Source organism: Diabrotica undecimpunctata, chromosome 7 (assembly GCF_040954645.1).
Source record: "Diabrotica undecimpunctata isolate CICGRU chromosome 7, icDiaUnde3, whole genome shotgun sequence".
Lineage (NCBI taxonomy): Eukaryota > Metazoa > Arthropoda > Insecta > Coleoptera > Chrysomelidae > Diabrotica > Diabrotica undecimpunctata.
Genome location: NC_092809.1, coordinates 43483708 through 43510608, shown reverse-complemented (window position 1 = coordinate 43510608; position 26901 = coordinate 43483708). Strand labels below are relative to the sequence as shown.

At 35.0% G+C, this 26901-nt stretch overlaps 1 protein-coding gene across 1 annotated transcript in view; it reads right to left on the bottom strand.

Annotated features, from left to right (window-relative positions):
* The window catches only part of Sugb (Sugar baby transporter), a 90556-nt gene that overhangs the window by 21376 nt on the left and 42279 nt on the right, over positions 1-26901 (bottom strand). The window contains exons 2-4 of the mRNA XM_072537198.1: positions 21756-22108; positions 14258-14663; positions 3858-4045 (exon numbers count right to left, since the gene is read on the bottom strand). Coding sequence (XP_072393299.1) covers positions 3858-4045; positions 14258-14663; positions 21756-22108 — 947 coding nt within the window. The remainder of the gene's footprint in view (positions 1-3857; positions 4046-14257; positions 14664-21755; positions 22109-26901) is intronic.

Genomic DNA, 26901 nt, shown 5'->3' with positions numbered 1-26901 from the left:
CAAAAGGGTATCACATTACCAACACTCATTTAAAGTTAATGTTTGGGCAGCAACTTTAGGTAACAAATTAATAGGTTATCATATTCTACCTGGAAATTTATATGGTGATATGTATCTTGATTTTTTAAACAATTCCTTATTCGAGATATTAGAAGATTTAACGCTAAACGAGCGAAGATCTTTATTTTTTATGCACAATGGAGCTCCACCACACTTTGATAGAAGGTGTCGTAATTGGTTGAGTAATCATTTTCCGAATCGATGGATTGGCAGAGGTGCAGAAACTCCGATTCATTGGCCTCCTCGGTCATGCGATTTTAACCCTTTGGACTACGCAGTTTGCTCGTGTATTAAGGAAAAAGTCTATGCTACAGAGGTAAATTCACACCAAGAATTGAAAGAAAGAATTCAACGTCAATTTAATGACATCATAGCTGATCCCCTACCGTTTAGAAGGTTAATGGAATCTTTAGAAAAAAGAATAGACTTGTGTATTCGCGAAAACGGAGGGCATTTTAAACACTTACTGTAATTGAATTTTATTTTATGTTCTTAGTCATTAATTTAATTTTGTTCATGTTAGTTTTGTTTAATTACTAACTATTTTATACCAGCATCAATTATTACTTCATAATTTTCAAATCAAAATATTCCGAAAACGGTACACAGTATCGAGTTTTACCAAGAGTACCTTGTTCGTGTAAAATTGAATGATGTTTAAGTTTACTTCAAATTTTGATTAATAATTATACTCTTAAAAAAGTTATATTGACTAATACTTAGTACGATCCGTGTAACTAGCGCCCTCTATGAGAATCAGATATAAAAACAAATTCGTGGGATGTATCAGCTTCCAAAACATATTCGTATAAAATTTCATTACAATGTTGCCAGTAGTTTCGGCAAAATCGTAAAAAATGCGTAAATTTTTTTTTTCTTCAACGCCCTGTATCTTGAAAACGGATGGCGTTACAAAAATTTTTTACTAAGCAAACCCCAATTATTTTTCAGTTTTTTACCTACCCTGGAGACGGAGTTACCTTTTTTTGAAACACCCTGTATGTGTAAACATTGTCTTACATATTTTTACAACATTTTACAGCGTTTTTCCATTTCATCCCAGACATGTTCATGAGAAAATGTTTGGGACAGATCTGCTTGCTAATTCATTACTAGAATTTTAACTACATCATCATTACATAAAATGGTAGACCCAAATTCATAATCTAACTGATTACATGCAATGTAACCACATATTTAGGAATGTGATCAAAGTATCAAAAACTCATCCAGTAGCATATGTGCCTTCTGATCATGTATAAAACTAAACAAAAAACCTGTAACGTTGTAAACGTCACATGTTTGTTATTTTTCTTCAAATAATGATTTTATTCAAATATTAATTCGTGAACTTTCTGTTCTGTTTTACTATTTTTTATCTAAAAATAATTGGCGCTCAACTCTTTGTATATTTCCCGTATTCTACTCCAGTCTACTCTACGCCATAGACAAATATAAAATGTCTATGGTGTGTATGCTCTACTCCAAAGTCCATACAAAATATTTGTCAGTTGGCAGCTCTTGACTTCCGTTTGTCAATGTTACTTCAAAATAATAGAAAGGGAACATTTTTTATGTATATCATTTATCTATTTAAAATTATGTTTCAGTCCCAAAGTTCATCTCTTCTGGGGTGAGTATATATTCATATCTTCATATTTGTAGTTAATAATTTTTTATATATCTGCCTTATAATATTTTTTTTTGACTTCTTTTTAAACATAACCTCCAAGCTACATTTTATTTTCAACTTTATGAATAGTACATGTATGTAGGATCTTTATTAAATTAAACTAATTGATTTTAATAATAATTATATTCATTTAATCCTTGCCATTTGCTTTTCGATATATTTGTTAATTCTTAAAATTGTGATTATATGTAATTTTGGTAAAACATGTCAAGTAAATTTTTATAGTTTATGCTGTTGCCTACACAAGGTTTCTTGTTTTAGTTTTTTTTTTGGCCTAATTAAAATGTTTCTTGTTGCCCTTGTTCGGGAGATACTTCCCTAACCACATGGTAAACCATAGGGAGTAAACTGCAGTATCATTGCCGCTACTATGAAAAACTTTACATCTGCCTGAAATTACAATCCATCTACACATTCAGCCTACATTCAAGCCAGCATCTGAAGCCAATAACCACACTATGTCATAAGTATAATTTTCAATTTTGTACGGCTTTAGGCAGGTTTTTATATGTGCATACATAAGCATACGTGACTCTTTTCTCCTAATTAAATTTCATTTCTGTATAATAAATATGATTAGTTAATATTCTCTTTTATTTGTCCTAGCCAAAATCATTTTTTAGATTTGCATTTAAGATAAGACGAACTTACATCTGAGAGACTGAACTAGACGAAACCTTAAACAATTGGCTGCCGACGTTAGTTGGAGTTTGATTGTTACGAATTGGCTCTCGAATTGGGTACGTATACTGTTACAAACCAAAAAACAATTACAATCCGTAATTTAAAGTTGAAACTAGGAACAAACTAGGACAATATAGAAACAAATTAAGATAATTACCAGAGATGACTAAAGAATCGAAAACTTATCTAGGAGAACAAAAAATTTCTACCAGATATATATATCCTAAACTAAGTAAAGATTTAATAAGTTGAACTAATAAGAACTACTACTAAACAACTACTAAGAACGACCGAAATGAATACCATAAGATCAATTACTGGAAAATTACTTACTATTTTTGTTACGTTGGTACACTCTTCATATGAACGTATGTGAAGTTTCATTCCAATCTGTCAATTTATTCTTTGTTTACTAGCCATTTAGTATTGACGTGTCACAGTATTTTTTTTACAAAAGCAAAGGAAATCTCTGAAGGAATATTAAAAATGTATAAGGACTCTTCGCCTTCAAATAGTACAGTAGAAAGATATATTGCTAAATCTAAACGTGATCGTACAAGCCTTGAAGACAATCCACGTCAAGGACGTCCAAAAACAGCAACAATACCAGAAATCATAGAAAAACACAAGATATCATATTGGAAAATCGTCGAGTGACAAAGAGATTCAGTAGAAGCCCTAGGCATCTTATTGCAAGCAATATTTTGACTAAAGTATTAGGTTTCAGCAAGCTGTATTCACAATGGGTGCCGCAACAGACTAAAGACTGGTGTGAACCTGGTTCTTCGCGTTCGAAACAAGTTCGTGTCCGGATATACGCCAAGAACGTGTTAGCATCAGTTTTTTACGATGCGAAAGGAATTTTGTTTGTGGATTACTTGCAGACAGGTAAAACAATAAATTATAAATATTATTATAACCTTCTAAACCAGCTGAAGACAAAACTTCGTGAAAAAAAAATCATTTTTCATCAAGACAATGCACTGTGTCATATGAGAATTTTGACAATGGCTAAAATCCATGAATTAAGGTGTGAATTATTGGAGCATCCACGGTATTCACCAGATTTGGCCTTGGAACTTATTGAACAGCCTATTTTAAAATGGTCTAGACTATAATAGAGTCCGAAAAAGAGAATGGAAAGACCACGTTGATAGAATGGGTGATAATAGACCGGCAAATATTGTATGAAGAGGAACCGAACACCAGCAAACACACGGAAGAACCCCACAGACTGGTATAAACATTGGACATTGGAATTCCAACTTAGGCTACAACTTTGAAAAAACAAGACATTGTCTTAAAATAAAAATAATAAGATCTTATTCTATCATTGATCTCTATGATCGAACAGAAAAAAATATAGATTTTAACGTGTCGAAAATATTAACACCTTTTCTATTTGACAAAAGTTACTTACACTGATTTTTATCGATGTAAAAAAGTCCAAAACAATAAATATGGCCGCCATGTAAAAAGCTGCAGTGTAATCTTTTTGGCTCTTTCCTCGACTCGACAAGTCAATGACTATTCCAACGATTGCTGCAATAATTCCCCAACCAAGAGATCCCCATAATCGTTGATAACCGTAATGACTTGGTTTGTCGCCTGAAAAATAAATATGTAAAATTAAGGTGTCTATGTCAATTTCTCGGTATCTTTTAACTAAAGGTGACACATGCGTCTGCTGAATCGATTGCATAAGATAGCAGTGCTCTTGCAGCGACTGCATGCGTTCAATTCACAAAAACGTAAAAAATTAAGAATTTGTAGGTTATGAACACGTATTCTGTAAAAAGAAATTAGTGTTTTTGTTCATAGTTTAAAATTTTGATTCTATATTTTTGTTTTTATTTTAAACATTTAAACATGGAAGCTAGTAACGATGTTAGCCTCATATATCCAATTTATGAGAGACTAGAGCTATACAATCCAGCACATAATGATTTTAGGGATGTAAACAAGAAGGACAACGTGTGAAAAATAATAGCAGTCAAGTTTGAAGTTTTTCTTCTGGTGTAGTTACTCTTTTAACCATTTTTGAAGGAGATCATTATGTCTTCCTTAATAGCACAACAAAAAATCAAACTTTTCTTCGTCAAACCAAAAAAAACTATGAAATTTGGTGTCATCATTTACCAGATATTTCTTCTTCTTCTTCAAGTGCCCTGTCCGTTGCGAACGTTGGTTATTAACATGGCAATTCTAATCTTGTTTGCGGCGCTTCTGAATAGTTCGACTGATGTTAGCCCGAACCACTTCCTCAGATTTTGGAGCCACGAGTGTCTTCTCCTGCCTGGCCCTCGCTTACTGTCTATTTTTCCTTGGACAATCAATTGCAGTAGACGGTACTTATCGTGTCTCAATATGTGGCCTAGATATTCAAGCTTTCTTTGTTTAATTGTATTCACGATTTCTTTCTCCTTTCCGATTCTTTGGATTACCTCTATGTTGGTGACATGTTCGGTCCAGGATATACGAAGAATGCGTCGGTACACCCACATTTCGAATGCTTCTAGTTTTCTCGTGAGCGTCTCCGTCAGCGTCTAGGCCTCCACACCATACAGTAAGATCGGAAAAATGTAGCATTTAACTAAACGTAGTTTTAGGGGAAGAGACAAATCCCTGCTTATCAGGAGCCTTTTCATATTGCTAAATGCTGCTCTAGCTCGTTCTGTTCTCGCCTTAATTTCTGTGGCCTGTTCCCATTTTGCATTTACGTTGGTGCCAAGGTACACATAAGATTCTACATGGTCAATTAGTATGTTACTTATCCGTAACTGTCGAGCAGGCTGTTGCTTCCTGCTTATCAGCATCCACTTTGTCTTCTTGAAGTTGAGGCTCACTACTACATTCCTCACTAACTGAATAAACTCTTTCCATTACCTGCTGTAATTCGTCTATGGTACTAGCAAGGATCACCGTGTCGTCGGCATATCTTATATTGTTCGTTAACTCGCCGTTTATTTTTATGCCCTCATTTGCATTTTCCATACATTTGTTAAATATTTCTTCGGAATAAATATTGAATAGGAGTGGGGATAATATACACCCCTGATGGACACCTCTTTTGATCTGCACACTTTCAGTGAGTTCGTTGCCAATTTTTGCTCTTGCTGTTTGACCCCAGTATAGGTTTGCCACAATTCGAATGTCCTTGTCGTCAATACCTGTCTTTCGCAGAATATCTATCAATTGTTCATGATTGACATTGTCAAATGCTTTTCTAAAATCAACAAAGCACAAATACACGTCCTTATCAACGTCTCTACACCGCTGTATAAGCACCTGGAGAGCGAAAATTACTTCTCTAGTTCCAAGTGCTTTCCGAAAGCCAAACTGCGATCTATCAATATTTGACTCACATTTATCATATATTCTTCTATGAATGATCTTAGTGAACGCTTTAGTGACATGATTGATCAAGCTTATAAGCCGGTAGTCATCACAGATCTGGGCATTTGGTTTCTTCGGGATTGTAATAAATGTTGACTGCAGCCAGTTCTCCGGGATTTTACCGCTATTATCAGTTACCATATATTTACTTATATTAAATTCGAGTTTTATTACTTTTGCAGTTAGCCTAGCATAATTTTTAAAATGCTCTCCTCCAATTCTTGCTCTTTTAATATATGAAGATAAACCTGTGCCTACTTAGGCAGGACATATTGGAGAAGAAACTATGGGGAAACATAATTCGGGAAACTGACCTCGCATACGAATAAAGGCAAAGAGAATTAAGAAAGACAAAATATATTAAAAATCGCAAATATTTCTTCTAACACATTCAAGATTGTATTTCTTAAAGCATCAACGATTTATAATATTGATAATTGAGGTCTATATCTTGTTTTAAGTACCTTATTCATAATTGAAGATCTGATATAATCGAGAAAAATTGTTCCCTTCCTATTCTATCCCCTTCCTAGACTAACCGTAGTAGTGACTGTATATTCTTGTTAGTTTATTCACTTGTAACGAAGAGTTCACCAAGTTTTTTTTTTCTCAATATTTTGTTCTATATGAGGGACAACAGTCTAGTCAACTTTTGCTTTGCCTTCTTCTTCTCATTGCGCCGTCTCCTTTCGAAGGTTGGCGATCCAAATGGCAATTGTAGTTTTGGAAACTGCTGCGCGAAAGATCTCTGTGGATGAGCGGTCGAACCATCTCCTCAGGTCTTTCAGCCACGAGTTCTGGCGTCTTCCTACTGATCTTTTGCCCTGTACTTTTCCTTCCGGTATAACTTGAAGTAATTCATATCTTTCGCCTCTCAGCACATGACCCAAGTATTGCATTTTCCTCTCTTTGATTATTCTTAGTAATTCTTTTTGTTTACACATGCGACGAAGTACCTCAACATTAGTAACTCTTTGTACCCATGGAATCCTCAACATTCGTCTGTATATATACATCTCAAAGGCATCTATTCTTTTTTCTATTTCAGAGTCCATTGTCCAACTTTCACAGCCATACAGTAAGACAGAAAAAACGTAACATCTGATCATTCGGATTCTAAGCTGTAGACTAAGGTCTGATCTTGTAAAAAATGTTTTAATGCTCATGAATGTTTTCCTTGCTTGTTAGATTCTTGATAGGATTTCTTTTTTTGGATTACACTGACTATTGATATTTGTTCCCAAATATTTTATGGAATTTACCTGTTCTATTATTTGACCCTTGGCATACACCTGTACGTTTATTGTTATCTTTGAAAATACTAAAGTTTTAGTTTTGGAAACGTTTAAATGTAAACCGAACATTTCGCTGTGGTGAACTACCGCATTTATTATATTTTGTAGTTCTTGTGCGTTGCTTGCTATTAAGACGGTATCATCAGCATATCTGATGTTGTCTATGCTGATTCCGTTAATCTTAATTCCGCCTTGGACCTCGTCTAATGCTTCTCTGAATATAGACTCCGAATACAAATTAAAGAGTAGCGGTGATAAGACGCAACCCTGTCTCACTCCTCGTCGGATTTGTATGTCTTCGGATGTTGTGTGCTCTATTTCAATTGTTGCCGTTTGGTGCCAGTATAGTTCTGAGATAATTCGCAAGTCTTGTTCGTCAACTCCAGTTGTTCTCAGAATTTCGATCATCTTTTGATGGTTAACGCAGTCAAATGCTTTTCGATAGTCAATAAAACATGCATATACATCTACATTCATGTCTCTGCATAGTTGCGTTAACACATTTAAAGCAAAAAGAGCCTCTCGTGTTCCCAATCCGTTTCGAAATCCGAATTGAGTGTCATTCATCTGGAACTCGCACTTCTTGTAAATTCGTGTATGGATAATTCTGAGAAAAGTTTTAAGGACATGAGACATCAAGCTCAATATTCGATAATCATCGCATTGTGAGGAATTCGATTTTTTTGGTAATGCTACGAATGTTGATTTTAGCCAGTCTGTTGGTATTTTACCTGTGTCATATATCTTATTGAATAGTGCTGTTATTAAACTAATAATGTTTGTAATAGGGCTTTTACCTAGGTCTTTTTGCTTTGCCTAGGGATTAAAATTTGCCAAAAAATAGCTACAAAGACTTAACGTAGCTAAAAAAATCATTTTGATTGCATATGACATTTTAAAGAAAATGATATAAGAGTGGGTAACTGTGTAGTGACACGTGAATCTAAAGAATTTGTCAGGAAAATTCCAAAATTAAAAGAAGGTAAAATCCCTGTAATATTCGGAAATGTGTCAATATATTTAAACAATGAGAAAACAGCTCAAAGGTAAAAGACTGGAGCAGATTGAAGTAGAAAATTTTTAAATGACCGTGAAAAGCAGTCTAGGAATCCAAAAAGTGTATACAGGAGAACGAAGTTTGCTAATTTCGGTGATGTTATGGCTTACTAGCATAGCTCCAATAATTGTTTTTGATAAATGGTTCCATTCGCTGTATCTCTTTTTTGTGTCAAAAGAAAGTCAAGCTTTTGTTGCTCCGTGTCCACATTGATTCTTAAATATTTCCTTTGATTAACTGATCCAACAGGTAACATTTCTTTAACTTTTTTGTTTACTCATCTATTCGTAAAATTCCAAATCATCGAGAAAAATCGGAAGAGCGCTCACGGTGAATCTCATATGCAGAATATTTAATAAGTATTAATAGTAATACCTAATTAAGATATTCAGAAGAAGAAGAAGTTAAAATGCAAATATAAATATATAGAATGAAGAAGTTAACATGAACATAAATGCGTTTAGAATCAATAGGTATACAATAAAATGTAATTAATAAAAATGTTTATCTATTGAACTCAAATAACCTTGAATCTTTACCATAATTAAAAAGACATACTTGCATTTTTTACGGATATGATGATGTAAGAAAAAATTCCATTCCAATAGACACAATCACCTCTTGCATTATATATTTTATTGTTAGATTATTCAAACTCAACATTATTATTAAAATTAAAGTCCAATTTAAGTTCAATATTATTTTATACAGGTTGTCCCATAACTTAATTGGATATATTATGCTAAGGGGTGATGTTACAGTAAAGCGTTTCAGTTCAAAATGCTTTAATAGTTCAAAGATGCTTAGGTCTTTCAAGACCTTTATGCCTGCTGCATAGATGCATAGACTGTAACAAAGCCTTCGATATGGTTAAACATGATTACGTATGACAAGTAAGTAAAATAGGAATACATAGGTACCAAAAACTGATATGTACAGTTAAAGGTACTGTATATTTTTATCATATAATGAGAAAAGATAAAACTACCAAATTCTTCAGGTAAATTACAATGATGAAAAAAGAGTGGACGACAAATAGTGTCGTTGAAAAATCTTCATAATGGTAAAAAAGCATTACAACTATTTAGAGTTGCTGTGAAAAAAAACTATAAAAAAATAGATTGATCCCGTTCATTGGGGATATGGTACTGGAAGACGATTTGTTTAAATAGCTTTTAATAGTTTCCTTTTGTTCTGTGTCATTTAAATTTGCCAAAAGAGAATACAAGTGCCATTTATTTTCGTCTGTCTTTTAAGGCAATTACAATAGATTCTTGTGTAGATATACTTTTCTTTTGCTTTTGAATCTTATGTACTTCAACGTCGTATTGATATTTTAATGTTTGTTGTCTATTAATGTTGATTAATTGCTTCTGTTTTCCGGCCTGCATTCATTTCTCCTATTTCTTCGACTGCCTTTCCACTTTTTTGTATAATTTCATTTATTCCACCTCGCTTAAGCCTACAATAAATAAAACTCCAAAAAATGCGGCGAATAGTATAATAATCAATAAATGCGGCGAAGAATATTATTTGTTATTGTACGCCGGGGAAAACTATAATAAAGCCTCAGCTAAAAGAATTAAGATCTTGAAAGATTATACGCAGATGAAAAACTGTTACTGATCAACTCAAAAACAGAGATCTCACCATTCTGATGGGTGACCTTAATGCTAAGATAGGAAAATGCAGACAAAGTAACATTATTGCAGATTTTGGACAGGGCAGATTATTTCGCAGATTTTTGCAAAGAATATAATCTACGTATAATGAATACCTTTTTCAAACGGAGTTTATACCATGTATATAATCTCCTAAACAGAGATTATATACGTGGACATCTCCAGCAGATACCCCTCGTAATATCGTAAGAAATCAAATTGACTACCTAACCATCAGTGAGCGTAGATACAGAAACGCAGTAAAATCTGTAAAAACTTTCCTGGAGCCGATATTCCATCTGACCACAGTCTGTTGTTGACCAAATTAAAATTAAAGCTTACACGGATAAAACAGCAGCGATTTTCTAACAAACCCAATATGGATTTTATTGGGAACAACAGTTAGGCGATTGCAAACAATCTAGAGAGCAATTTTGAGAATAACGAACAAGAATCAATCGAGGGTCGTTGGAACCAAATCCAAACGATTATAAACAGCTTAAATCCCAACTTAAGATAACCGAAAAAAAGCAACAGTGGATGAACGATGAGATTTTGAATCTAATGTACAAAAGACGTAAATTTAAGAATCAAAACGTCGATATATATATATATATATATATATATATATATATATATATATATATATATATATATATATATATATATATATATATATGTATATATATATACTTGCGATCATAAAATCCGGGTCATCTTGAAAATTTCAAGTTTCTTAAATATTTTTGCCTCTGGTGCAGTAATAACCTTTTTTTTGGCTAATGTATTTTTTATTTGTCATCAATGTTTGTTTTGAAAAAAAAAAATGGTTTTTTATTGTTTTTATTGCAAAAACAGAAAACAAATCAAATTGTTGATAAAACAGACATACGAAAAAAAATTAAAAATACAGAACGTGGTAAAAAATCAGTGAAACTTTAATGACCAATATCGTGTATTGCCTCCCCTTGCTCTAATAACCTCTTGCAGACGACGGGGCATACTCTCAATTTTTCTCCGGATTACATGTTGTGTTATGTTATTCCACTCTCTCACTAACAGATCCTTAAGCTCCTGTGCATTGTTAGGAGGAGGTGTATGGGTTTGAATACGTTTTTTCAAATCGTCCCAGAGATGTTCGATGGGATTCAGGTCAGGAGACCTAGCTGGCCAGGGTACCCTCGTAATTCCAACTTCGTCCAAGTATTACATACTAATCCTGGCAACGGGCGGTCGCACGTTGTCCTGCATAAAAACGTTTTCGTAAAGGCGTTTTCTCCAAGCCCTGCCATGTTGGGCATAACATGTTCTTCCGGAATCTCCGCAATGTACCTTCGTGCAGTTAGGCCCATTTTGGATTAATGGTAATTCTGTGTGGAAGTCGGAAGATATACCTCCCCAAGCCATGACCGAGCCTCCACCAAATGGCATTCTTGGAGCAATGCAAGCTTGTGAAAATCGTTCACCGGTTCTCCTCCAAAACACGTCCATCGGATCCAGTTAGGCAGAAACGGGATTCATCTGAGAATAACACTTTGCTACAATCGTTAATTCCCCAATGCGGGTATTGTCGAGCAAAAGCTAGTCGTGCAACTCGAGGCACCCGGCGAAGTGGCGGTCCTCTCGCCATTACCCGAGAAGATAGTCAAGAAGAACGAAGTCTTCTTCTGACTTTTGCAACACTAAAATTGCGATTTCGTACTTCCTCTAGACGATTTTGATGCATAACCGCAGTTGAGGTCCGGTTTCGTAAAGCCTGAAACACAAGGAAACGGTCATCTAGTGCCTTGGTCGTTCTTTTTCGTCCAGAGTCAGGTCGCCTGGTTAGCAAACTTGCCTCCTGAAAGCGTTGAAGCACTCGTTGAACCGTAGAAAGGCTTACGCCAACAGTTCTAGCGACTTGCCGTTGAGTGTGATCGTCTTCCACAAGTGCAACAATTTGTGCCGTTTCAACAACAGTCAAAGGCATTTTTGTCAAAAAATAAACACTAATAATGGCACTAATAAACACTAATGGTGGCAATAATAAACGTTTGTCCGTTGCATTTGAACAGAAAGTCGAAGTACAAACGAGACATTTAAAACAAGCGGAGTTACAGGTAGCGTTCATTTTGGGAAGTGTGCACTTCACCGCGAAATCGGCACTATTGGAATTCTTTGTTACAAAGGAAACCGCAACAATTCTCAGAAACATGCATTAGTTTGTATTTGTGTTATTATTATTTACGATAAAGCTCGTTAAAAATGAAATATCGGTAATTTTCAAAGTGACCCGGATTTTATATATATATATATATATATATATATATATATATATATATATATATATATATAGATAGATATATATATATATATATATATATATATATATATATATATATATATATATAAGTGAATTAATAAGGAGATAAGGAATAAAATACAAGCTACAAAAGAAACCTACTTCGAAAACAAATGTTTGGAAATTTGGAAATTGAAGAGTTACAGAGACAAAAGATTATACAAAATTAGTATAGCTAATTTATATATAGTATCCTATCAATCCACAATTGTAGCACTTTGGGAGCCCTTGACTTTTTGTTTCAAATAATCAGCTATTGGGCCGAGATATTTCTCAAATTGGGAGGGCAACACCTGGAACAGCGTATTTAGATTGCCTTCTTCCCCTTCGGCAACACCTCTTACTTGATGGACTTTGCGTTGATGGCGGGACACATTCTTCACGGCTTCAAACTCTAATACTGCGACAATAGCGTCCTTCAATATTTGGTAGCGTCCCCTTCCTAGTCGTAATATCTGCTGGAGATCTACTCGCGCACGCCATCAAGGAAACATTGCATAATGAATCGGTGTAGGAACTCTTCCGGGGCTTCGAACCAAGCGAGTCGTGCCTTCTTTTCTACTTCCGCTCCGTATTCTTGCATATATTCGTTGGAGCCCTGAATACACACCTTTAGTTGACTCTAGTACACTTGCTTCAAATATTGGCTGCCGTATCTTAGTTCTAGAGTCGATATAATGGTCTCATAGTTCTTTTGTGCGTCCTCTTGGATGTTTTGGAGGAATTCGACAGTCTTACCTATGAAAGTTGTTGCCTTCTGTTTATATGTCCATCCATTATTTTGTGCAGCGGCTTCGAATTGTCTTCTATACACAGGCCAGGAGGTCACGCCGTCAAATGTAGGAGGATTAATTATTCTGTTGACAGGGGAACAAATCACTTCTGCTGTACCCTCAACTCTCAGTTGCTTGGTCTTTTTAATTTCTAGGTGGATATTTTCAAGAGTTCTCATTATCTCATCATGTCTTTTGTCTAATATATTTCTTGTTACTTCAACTTCTTTTATCATGTCTTCTTTTGTCTCTTCGATTTCTATTTTCATCTCTTCTTTTGTCTCTATGATTTCATATCTTCTTTTGTCTCTTCGGTTTCTCTTTTATAGAGTATCTTCGTTAAAAAACCAAGTTGCTGCCGATATGTTGGCCTTCGAAGAAAAGATGAAAGAGATGGAAAGGAAGATGGAGGGAACAGGGACAGCAGAGAGAGAAAGCAATCCAATTACAGTAGAGAGAAAAGAAGACGAGACGAAATGTGAGTTGGAAACACGGCTGAAATTTGAAGCAAGTGGAGGTTCTTTTCATGTCAAAGTTCCAACTTTCGACGGAAAATCGTCATGGAACAACTACATGAAACAGTTCGAATCAGCTGCAAGAGCGAATGGATGGTCTAAAAAAGAAAAGACTGTAAACCTGACTATCGCTCTTCGAGGAGATGCCTTAGATGTGCTTCAGACCATAGCCGTAGAGGAGAGGGATGATTTCGAACAACTTAAGAAGAGGTTAAATATGCGATATGGCCACGAACATTTGGAGCATGTATATCAGTCGCAGCTTAAAAATCGAAGACAAAAGAAAGATGAGGCTCTTCAAGAATATGAGGTAGATATTGCCAGATTAGTACGATATGCTTATCCAACAGCTCCCGAAGGCATGATGGAAAAGTTGGCCGTTCAAATGTTTATTGATGGTCTTCGTGATCATGAAATGCAGAGAACACTGCGATTAGCTCGTCACAAGACGCTGGTCTTATCCGCCACCCTCGAATACGAGTCAGCTACGCAGGCCTCTGGCGGGTACAGTAAAGCTAGAACTGTAAAAGAGGAAGGAGATGAAGATTTCAGCCATTTATATCGCAGCGCCAGTAATAACCAGAAATATCGACAATTATGATATCCTAATACACGACCTGCTAGAATAAAACAACAAATATCTTACCTTTAACATTAAACTACAATTATCTTTTAAAGTATTAATTTTAGGTATACGGAACTCTAATAATATTTAAAGAACATTAACTTTTTTTTTCATAAAATTATAAAATACAAAAGCATTGAAAAAGAACTAGACTTACCCAGTAGTTCGAAACATATAGCATCTCCTACACTAACTACCACAGCCTGCCCAACCCATCCAATCACCATAAAAATTAGCACACACCAAAACTGGTACAGTCCGTATGCTTCTTCATCGCTAACTGACGTCTCGGTGATCATCTCGTTCAAACTATAATCTTCACAATTAATTTGACAGGTGGAAAGAAACGGTGTACTCGTTTCGCTACAAGGCGGCGAAAATGTAGTGCCGTTGCTCAAAGTTATGTTATCTATCTTAAATATTAACGAAGAATTCGACAATGTTGTTTCGTGTTTGGGTACTAGAGCAGTGAACGATATTTGTTTACTGTAATCTGGATGGCAGTATTCCTCAATGCTCCATTTATCACACAGTGTTGCTGGATCGCGTACACCACAACTCATCTGCAAAAAGACACAGTAAACAAGGAATAACCAACTGTATTATGTTTGCTAAATTTTAATATAGCTATCAATTCATTGATACTGTGAATATTGGAATTCATTAGAGATAAAAATTTGCAGCAAAAACCCCAATGTTTACTGTATAATTAGATAGGTAGTTTACAGTGTAATTAGTGATTAGCGATTCGAAGAAATAAATGACAATTTTGTAGTGTCAGCTAATAAAACATTGTCTGTGCGATTCAAAGGTTTTTTAGGAAGGCATAATCGTATATATAATCGTATCTTTCGTCCACGCTTCAGTAGGTACATAGGACAATACATGTTTGCGAACAGATTAGGAAATTTAAAAGCTAAAAAGCTGAAAAGGCTACATAGTCAGAAATCAAACAGATTACATTATGATTAATAAAATATTCCGTAACAGCATTACATCAGTCAAGACATACCCAAGAGCCGATATCAAGTCAGACCACAACTCACTGATCTGCAAAATGAGGGTCGGGCTAAAGAAGATTCGACGTAGTGTCAACCCAAAATACGACATCGGGCTACTCAAGGACCAATGCACAGAATATAGTGTAAAACAGTATATACATAGCAATTTGAATACCGTTATTCAAACTGATTTAATAGACCAGGAGCTTGAAAAATTGCATAGAGTTTCACAAGACATACAAGAAAAATTCCTCAAACCACCAAAAATTAAGAAAAAATCGTGGATGACAAATGAGATTCTAGATATGATGGAAGAGAGGCGAAAGATCAAAGATCAGGACAAGACATTATACAGAAGAATAGACAAAGAGATCAAAAAAGCAATCAGAATGGCTAATGACACACAGCTGAGAGAACAATGTGCGGAAATAAAGATATTACAACAGAAACACGATTCATTCAATATGCACAAAAAAGTTAAAGAAGCTTAGAAGAGTTGGATGTTTGGCAGACAACCAAGGTAATCCACTACCAAGTGTGGAAGAGAGACTAGACACTTGGAAGAAATATGTGGAAGTAACATTTGCAGAAGAAAGGCAGAATGCCATTGAAGACATAGAATGCCAAACAGGACCCCCGATTACCATTGAAGAAGTGTCGGCAGCTATTAGAAAAACTAAAGATGGTAAAGCTGTAGAGCCTGACAAATTTTATACAGGATTTCTGAAACTTATGGACGAACAAGCAATAAAATGGATAACGACTATATTTAACAAAATTTATATAACTGGAAATATTCCCCAAAGCTGGTTAAAGTCGACCTTCGTAAATATACCACAAAAATTAAATGCAAAAACATGCGAAGACTACAGAATAATTAGCCTAATGAGCCACTTACTTAAAACGTTTTTAAAAGTGATACATAACAGAATATATAAAAAATGTGAAGAACAAGTGTCATGGACACAATTTGGATTTCCCGACACCTTGGGCAACCGAAAAGCTCTATTCGCTATACACGTGCTTATCCAGAGGTGCAGAGATGTCAACTGTGTTGTATATATTTGTTTTATAGACTACAAAAAGGCATTTGATAGAGTAAAACATGACAGGCTCACATCCATCTTGAAAGAAGCGGACTTGGATGATAGAGACTTGCGAATTATATATATATATATATATATATATATATATATATATATATATATATATATATATATATATATATATATATATATATATATATATATATATATATATATATATATATATATATATATATAACTTATACAGAGTTGACAAAAAATAATCTCCATAGATAGAGGAGTGAGACAAGGATGCATTCTGTCTCCAGTGCTATTTAACATGTACTCGGAGCGTAACTTCGAGCAAGTACTGGGACAACTAGAGGAAGGCGTCTTAGTTAACGGAGTGCGTCTAAACAACATAAGATATACTGACGACGCAGTAGTTTTTGCAGATAGCCTAGATGGTTTACAAACAATAATGTCGCACATAAGATATAAGTCGAGAATATGGGCTGGATCTCAATATGAACAAAACAAAGTACATGGTAGTTAGTAAGCGCGAAATATTAAATACACATCTTTTAGTAAACCACCAGCCAATTGACAGGGTAAACAGTTACACATATCTTGGTACTAACATAAACAATGCATAGGGAAAGCAAGATCAGCGTTCGTAAAGATGAAGTCCCTTTTCAGAAGTCACGATTTAATACTTAGTACCAAAATCTCTATCATCAGATGCTGCGTTTTCTACATTATTATACGGAGTAGAGGCATGGACGCTCTGGGAAGCTACTTTAGGAAAGCTCGAGGCCTTCGAGATGTGGTGTTACAGGCGCATCTTAAGAATGTCATGGAACGATCATGTGACTAATATTGAGGTCCTACGTAGAATGGTCAAAAGGAATGCGAGATCACTAACACAATCAAAGAGCGCCAATTAGAATATCTTGGCCATGTTATGAGAAATGAACACAGATATGGCTTATTGCAACTCATTCTTCAGGTCAAGGTATTTGGAAAGAGAGGACCCGAGAGAAGAAGATCTTGGCTTCAAAACCTAAGGAAATGGTTCAATACGTCTACAACCGGACTATTTCGAATAGCTGCAAGTAAAGTTAGGATAGCTAATCTGATCGCCAACATCCGGAACGGACGAAGAAGAAGAAAAGCTGATTGTGAAATAAACAGGCAGTAATGATTTTACCCATAATTTCTATACCCACAGGTACAATTGTTTGAGTTTCTATAACTTTCTAATTTACACGGAAACTTGGTGACAGCCAGGAGGAGGTATATTTTCGAAGAGAAAGGTTTTTTTTTTAATTTGGGTGGGATAGGAAAAGGTTGGTGGGGAAAAAATTGAAAAAGCGGATTGGTTTGGAATTATTTTGGGGGGAGACAAGAGAAAAGATAAAAATAAGGGAACCAAAGAAAGGAGATCTTAGAATAAATATTTCAAGAACCCTTCCTTTCTCTGGCTATGGATTTTTTTATTGTTTTATCCCCTTGTGTCTCCTGCTTATTCTGGCTGTGACAAATACAGTCAAAACAAAAAGAAAATACAATCAACCAGAACGAAGCAGAACAAATGCGAACACGTGTAGAAATATTTGATATTATAGTAGACTGATATTGATCGTACCTTTTTACCTGTAGAACAAAAATGCTCAACTTTAATTAATAAACTTGTTAATAATCAAAACAGAAAGTAGAAATCCGAAGATTTCTAGGTGTTCGAAACGAAAATTAAGATTTTTGCCTAAATCTGTGCCTTCTACAATTTTCAAAGTAAGCAGACGATGAGTGGAACAACATGGGGAATCTAAAATTGCATTCCACGACATATCGGTTCATCTAGGCAAGAAGCATTCGTGAACTGGTTTCTTATTACAATTCGCTTATACGTATTTCGTCCTAGCGGGACTCATCAGAGCGACTGGGTAGAAGCCCTGAACGTGAAATCAAATATTTTCCGTCAAAGAAAGTAATAATAAAATATCTTAATTCATACGCATACGGCGCCACCTGAGAATAAAACCAGCAGCGGCTCGTGGCCTAAAAAAGTGGTGAAGATGATGAAAGCTTGCCGGAGCCAAAAGGAGAAGAAGTCATTAATTGGATTCATGTCTGTCTAAAATTATTTTTGTCCAAACGAAATCCACGAGAACACTTTATATCCGAAATCCGAAACAAACCACAGAGAAATGAATTAATAAAGTGCACTAAACAAATAAAATTAATGCTGTGACTAAACTAAACTAATAAATACTATAATATACAATATACTATATAAAAAAAATCTATACAATAGAATAAATTTCAAAATATTGTAGCTGAGAGAAATTTTCGAAAAATAGGAATACCAAATACACATCCAACAGTGGGTAAAGACGGATAATATATTTTTAGACGGAACTGCACTCACCAGTTTTCTCAGCTATCACTAAGGATAGGCTGACGTCACGTTGCCATGGCAACCGTGAACGCTTATGCAGATGGATTTCGCATTTCAAAAATGATATTAACCTATTCCTGAATCCTACACGGCTAGTGACACAGGTCAGGACTTGACCGTCAAATACGTACCGCTAATAAAGCTAGTTGTCTTTTTTAATTTTTGGATTAATTAAAAGAGAATAAATAATTGATTTCAGAATTTTAGATATAATAATGTTGCTTTCATTTTTTATTTATTTGTCTCAATTTAATTATATTTTTTTGGTGAACCTCACATTCACCTACTTCACCTGGCCGGCCGCCGCTGAATAAAACAAAGTAGAAATCTAAAGATTTCTAAGGTGTTCGAAACTAAAATTCAGATTTCTGCCTAAATCTGTGGCTTCTACAATAGAATGTTGATAATAATTATATTTTACGAAAAAATGGCATCATCGCAGTGAGTTTCATACTTTGTATAAAACATGATAGACTTTTCAAGTTAAAAGGAAGCTAATGTAAGGCATATCAATAACTTTCTTCAATTTACTTCTGGAAGCGATCTAGAAAGAAATGGAACAATTTTCAGCAAGCACTTTGATTAGCTTTTACGAATGATTTAACGCTTCTGGCAAAGACAAAGATATAATTAATGAGACTATTGAAAAAAATAGAAAGACAAGCAAGAAAGTACGGTCTGGAAATTAATATTAAAAAATAAATTACGTGATTATGGGAACGAGCCAAGTTGAGGAAATAGAAAATTTATGTGATATATTTAAAGAACGATGCAAAAATTAACAGGATATATGGAAATCTGAGAACTGAATTAAAATGCAAGTTTCTATCAAGACAAACAAAGTTGAGAACTATACCCAAGATTGCTAACACCAACTATGTGTAGTTGTTAGCGAGACGTAGGTGCCTATTAAAGCCGACAAGTAACAGCTAGAATGATGGGAACGTAAGAGGTTGAGATGCATTTTGGGTAGGATAAAGAGTGAAAAATGTGGAGAAGAAGAACCAACCACGAAGTATATAAGCAGCACAGCACCATCATGATCATCATCATTAGCCTGTTTTAAGTCCACTTCAGGATATAGGTATCCCCTGTTCGTAATCTTTTGCAAATCTCCTTGTCATCGTGTAGGCATTCATCTGTTCTTGTTAACTTGCATGTCCATCTTCCATCCTTCATCCTTGCCACGTGTAAATCCATCTCCATTTCAATATGTAAGCTCGCTCCGCAACATCTGTAATTCCATTTAAGTATGCAAGCTCTCCACACAATATCTGTAATTCCATTTCAATCTGCAAGCTCTTCCCACAATTCTCCAATCTTCCATTTCAATCTGTAACTCTGGTTCTGTTTGGTAGTTTTCAGTTTTTGATCTTGTCGTTTATTATTATTCCTATCATTGAACGCTTCATTTTTCTTTGTGCTATTCTTAGTTTTGAAGCATTGTTTTTTGTTAGGGAGAGTGTTTCTGCACCGTAGGTCATTACTGGCAGAACACAATGGTCGAAGACTTTCCGCCTGAGATTAATCGGTATGTCACAATCCTTAAATATATTTAGGAGTTCCATATGCTGCCCATGCACGGGCTATTTTTCTTGATATCTCCTCTGTTGTTGTCCTGTGCTAAGTTACTAGTCCACCATAGGGCGACTCTCCAGATGGCGAAAAGGGAAATGTCTCCTAAATGTGAGTTATATCGGGGAAATGAAATACCCGGAGTTTACCAAAACTAGTATACATGCAGCGAATGATCCACAGTGAATGTACGCAAACAGCGCCTGGCCCATAATGGGCGGCTCAAAACAAACTCAACAACATGCAAGGCAAGCGCGGTGTTTTAACAGCCAAAAAGACACCTAATGGCGAATTTTAAAATATATCTGTCCAGAATAAAAATCAAACATACCTCTTTAGGTTTACCTCAAGGATTCTGGGGGATCTAAGAATTCGTTGAGGTGGTTGGTACATATCCAAAGAAATTATGGGAAGACCGAGGACAAGATCGCTAGAAAAGGTTAAAAGGTTTGATAAAATCTATTGAGAAATAGTTTACAAATGCAACTTTTTGTAATAGGGCTCCAGTGTCTATTGTGCACTATAAATAAATAAATCAAAGTTGGCAATCCTGGCATTGATAGTTTAATTCTCAATTTTTTGCAACCTTGAAATAGATAGTAAAAATTATCTAGAGCTCGGTATACTAACAAAATTAGTATTATTTTCTAATCCATAGATATCTGACTGTATATTAAATAAAAACACCAAACGAAATATTTTAAATATTTTCAATTATCTTTTAGCTGACAGCTTAATACTAGTAGTAAAACGTCAACAGTATTATTATTATGATAACAATAAGTAACTTGCATTGTTTCGTAATACAATAATTGCAAACTGTAGAATGTCTTTCTAGAGTCTTAATATAACAGCACTGCCATTTTATTAGAAATAAAATTACCAGAAAGGTACAGCTGTACAAAATTATCAGAAATAATGGCGAATCGGTAAATTGAGGACATAAACAACAAATATATACGCTCATAAAAGGTTAACCATTATGGATACGATGTTTTCCATTTTAAATGTAAATAAAAAGCTTAGTAACCCGGTCGATAGAGGTGCTGTAATACACGGTAATGCACGCGATTATTATTCTTACGGATGTGGGATCGACACTTACGTCGATTTTTTATTTTTGTTATACCATTTTATTTTTATATTATACTATTTTTATACTACTTTATGCAGTAATTCCAAAAATACGATCAAGAGCAAGAAAATATTGAATGACATCGCATATTTTGGATATTAAAGACGAAAGAAGAAAATACAAAATATAAAAATAAGACCACACAAGAAAAAAGGGGAAACATTTATGTAAGAGCTGTTGCGAGATAAAAGAGTCGACGTTACGATAAATAATTCTAATGAAAGACTACTAATATTGTCCCCTATGCAGTTTAAACTTTATTCTTGGAAAACCTTTCTACAGGAACAAAAAATAATAGACAAAATGAATTGATAGAACAAAATGTTAATAAACATAAGTTATGCAGATGACATTGTCCTACTAACTGATAGACATCTCTAAATGTAGAAAAAGTATAACATGGATATATACATGCATATATATATTTGCTGCGTAACTCATAAAGTATATTTTCTTACCTCACATTTATCCCACTTACGATCTGCCTTAATGGGATCCAAAAAGCATTTATCTATAGATTCAGTCGAGTGAAAAACAAAAGAGGTCGTACTGTTATAGCACGACATCTCGACGTTCCTCACAGTTTCTATTTTCGGCGAATAAAACACTGCTAAAAAAGCGGCGGCTGTTAACAGTTGGGCACCTAGGAATAAAATTTTTTGACAATGGAATCTGTCAGCTATTGATCCGAATATTGGCTTGGCCAGCATCCCGCTGATGGGGAGGACTGTGTAAATGAAGCCCACCACTACACTGGAAAGACCTAATTGTCTGGCGTATGAACTAAGAAATGGTGTTACGGGACTTGTTCCTGAAACAAAATGAATGATTTAGAAATTTAATAGTAAAATAATATCGTATCTTTAGTTATCTAACAGTATCAAATATACGAGGGTCATTCGTAAAAAAGGTTCCCTATGCCGCTGAGAAAGACTGCGACGTGCTGAGAAAAATTCTGTACGTCTTACGCCGGTTCCGCACATGAGGGCCAACGTTGGTCCCAACAGCGTTCGTCCAATGTGTGCCAACCGACAAAACTGTGTTGGAGCTAATGTTGGCGCCAACGTTTTTATGACTTGCTCCAACGTTGGGAGTTTTCCGTGGACTGTCGATTTTTGCGTACACATCAAAGGGATTGGCGCCAATATTGGTGTTGCCGTTGATGCCGACCACACATTGGCGCTACAGCAGTGTTCCATATAGCATATATAAATAAATAATATACATATCTAGTTTTTTCAGTATGCATGAAACGACTGCAAAAATTAAAACTGGATCAAGGATATCTGAGGGATTTAAGGTCACGAAAGGATTAAAGCAGGGTTGATGTATTTCGCCTACCCTTTTCAAAATTTATCTGGAACAAGCACTCAAGCTGTGAAAAAAAATGTAATGGCATGGGAATCCCTCTCAATGACGAGGCTACACTGTACACCTTATGTTTCGCTGATGACCAAATACTGATTGCTCAGGATCATGACGACTTGGGTTACATGACTTGGAAGCTAATCTCATGTTAGAGTTTTGGATCCAGAGACCACAAAACCATTCCTGTTCTTTCTGACCGAGACAATAATGTACCAACCAGATAAGTACCTCTTTGTTTTATTTTGTTAAAAATCATCAGCATCAAAGAAGAAGTGAACAAAATTCAATAATTATATTATTTTTTTATATTCTTAATCTGATATAATTATTTCAACACCCTGTTAAAGATTTTGATTTCTTAATTTTTGTTTAGTTTTTTTTAAGTTTGTGTAAAAATTACAATACTTCATGAGAAAATATGTGAAGAATGTGAAGATTACTATTTAAGATTAAGCTAGTTACTTTTTAAGATTAAGCTAGATTCTGAAAAAAGAATTTAATTAAATTAACTTATTACATTATATCTCAAATTATAAAAGTAGGTCAGAAAGTATCATTGAGGAATAAATAAAATTCAATTCAAGGGTTTTTTTCATTAACTCTTAAGTATTTCAAGCTATAAAGAAAAAAATCGGTGGCGCCCTTTCGGCAATAAGATTCTCATTTGTTTCTTTGTTTTGTTCATTTAATATTTTTGGTTCAGCTTTATTAGCTATTATCTTTTATTCTTTTCTTTGCTTTCTCTCCAATTTTACTTTATAACAAAGGAAATATTCAAAGAACCGCGCCCACATCTCCTCCGATTCTGAGCAACGCGTCCTCATTCATTTTGTGTGCCCCAAACAGCTCCAACGCTTGTTGTGCTACACTTATTTGTCGCCCGGCGTATTGGCATGACCTTTGTGTGCTACACAGTGTCTTACGCATCAACTCTTCCTCTCTCTCACCCCACTACTCTCGTCCCACTGCATTGCTCCGAAGATGGAGCTTCCAATCGCTATTACCGCCACATGCGAAATTCTTGCTGATACGTTTTTTTTTAATGCAAAACGGATTTCACGTATTGATTTTCATCGTCAGTTAATCGAAGTTTATGGGGAAAAGTGTATATCTGTTCAACGTGTTCGCAAATGGTGTAGAAAATTCAGTGCAGACCGAACGAAAATTCACGATGAAGATCGGAATGAAAGGCCCTCGGTTTCAGACGAAATTGTCGAAAAAGTTAAAAGAATATTGCTTGAAGATCGGAGGTTCACCATTAACGACCTTGCTTTGCATATTCCTGAGACCTCCCACACCACAATTCATAAGATATGAACAGAAAAATTATGCGGGTACCGAGACTGCTTACAGAAATCTACAAACAGCGACGTGAAACATTTTGGATTGGCTCGAATGGCCTCGCTTAACTTCCATGAAGCCGAGAAAATAAACAAACGCAGTCTGCTGGGAAAGCCATAGCAACCGTCTTTTGGTACAGTTAACAGTTAACTCCCGACAGATATTGCTAACCATTAAAAATACCTGCAATTCAGAACCGTCGCCGAGGACGATTGTCCAGTGGTGTTAGGCTTCTTCCATGACAACGCTCGACCTCATGTCTCACATCAAACTGAACAACTGAAACTGCAGAGAGATTTTGGCTAGACTGTTGTGCCCCCCCCCCCCCCTTACAGTCCGGACTAAGCACCAAGTGATTATCACTTATTCCCAAAGTTAAAGCAGGAAAACTTGGGTGACTTACACTTCAGTAACGATGATGAAGTAAAGGATCAGGTTACTCGATTCCCAAAGGATTGGCGGTAGAATCCTATAACATGGGGATAGACAAGGTGGGACATCGTCTGCAAAAGTGTTCGTACAGAAATGGCAATTATTTAGAAAAATAGCGTAAGTTTTAATTTTTAAAATGATGTATAACACTAAGAACAAAAATAAAGCTGTCTATTTTTAAAATTCATTTGAACCTTATTTTACGAATGGCCCTCGTATATTGGTTACAAGTAAATTCTCTGATTTTATTCCCATTCTGTCCCAAAACATTTTAAAGCTATTTCAATCAGGATATTAGTATATATAGTAATATATTTGACTTCAAAAGATATAACTTTGTGGTTTATTGGAACAGATTTTTTTTAAGTAAATGTATGAAGTCCTGCACATGATATGAAGTTTATCTACACTACCTGTTCTAGATTCTTTGCAAAGTATTTTTAGAGGTTGGACAGCAATTGCCAAAATGGAATGTTTTCGTTCATGAAGTTTGAGAAGTAGTACATGTATAAAGCGGTGCCATAGTGAGATGTTAATTAATTTTTTAAATTTAGGTCTATGTATTTTTTATTATACAATTTAGTGAATTTAATGATGTTATTTGTAAGGTTTGTACAGTTTTATTGTCTGAATTGGATAATATAGCAACGTGCCATACCTCTCATGCCACGTTGTACACTTTGAACGAGCGATTTGGGGGCATTGTCATCTCACGTGGTGGTGATGTGAACTGGCCACCAAAATCGTTAGATTTGATCCTGTTAGATTCATTCTTCTGGGGTTTTCTTAAGCGTTTAATTAAAAACCTTATATATGCAGAATGTATTTTCGAATAGAACTTTTGTAATAAGATTTTAGTATAAAAGTTAAATAATATTACGTTTTCGTAACGATGCAAACATGATATTTACACAAATACAGCTCTTAATCCTAGTATAGAAGTAAACTCCAATTATACTTTTTATTACAATGAATTCTAAAAAGATGCAATTAGGGTAACCTAATAAATTTGAGTAAGCAATGTTATCTTATTTATGTTTTACAGAATTGTATGATAATTTTTTTTTATCATAATTTTTTATGAATATATGAGCTATCGTGGTAATACAGAAATATATACTCGTCCACAATATATATATATATATATATATATATATATATATATATATATATATATATATATTGTGGACGTGGAAGTATATATTATATATATATATATATATATATATATATATAATATATACTTCATCTAATTTACTTACCGTTGCACGTCATCCGCGTCATAGCCCGTGAGGTCACATGATACCAACACGAAATATTTAGACGGTAGGTGTGTTCTTTTTTAGAATCAATTTGCCGAGTACACTGGCATTACAGCCACTAGACATATTTTATTGTATACGCGTAGAAATAATATTTAAAGATTTCTATTAATGTTAACTTAAATTAATATACTCGTATTATTGTCTATAAAGAAATAGACAATAATATGTTTAATTTAATTTGTATAAATGCATTATAAAGGGTTTTTATGAACAACATTTGCGGAGCTTGCGTTCAAAAGGGGCTATATCCATTTTTTTTTCCAAATTATGCTTTTTTGTGATTTTCGGCTAAGTTTTACAAGATCTATCAACTGGCACGTTCATTAGCGTTCAAAACGAGCTATTTATATTTTAAAATCGCATATAAAGTCGGCATTTTGCATCAAAAGTGGCTATATCCTACTTTTGCGATCAAAAGTGGCTATATCCAATAATTCGTTATATTCAGAAATACGGCAAAATAGTGGTGCATGTGACAATACTGTAAGGATACACTTGGCGAACTTGCGATCGCCTCGCGTTGACCGTTAACTAAAGAGTGGTAGGGGTTGAAGGCGTTCGTTGAAGGACCACAAGAGTGGTCCCACTGGCTATGTTAGTGTCATTTGATATAAATATAATCTTTTTTACGCTAGTTTCTTTGCATTTTACAGGTATGGTGATCCCGATCTAACACTGCTTCGATTCGAAAGGCGTTGCCAACATAATGGGAAATCATTTCAGTGTTTTACAGTTAGAAAACGGCACATCCAAACGCTAAGGAAGAAATTTTATGCAGATTCGATCAAAACTAACCAAGACGTTAGACTGTGCCATATGTTATCCGTCGGTCCTATTGCTCGTCATAGATCGGCTGACGTGAATGCCATCCCCTTGAAAAATCTTAGTGTCTCGTATTTTATTAAGCGCGACAACAAGGCAACGCGGGTGTGTCAAAAGTTTTTTCTTGCTGCACTGAGTATCTCCAAAAAGAGTTAATACTGTTGCGAAAGTCCTCCTTGCAGTTGGTGTTCCGAAGGAAAATAGGGGCGGTGATCATAAATCTAAAAAAAGTGAAGATAAAAAAGAATGCGTTCGACATTTTCCCAAGAGACTAAAAGGGCGCGAAAGTCATTATAATAGGAAAAAGTCAAAGAGA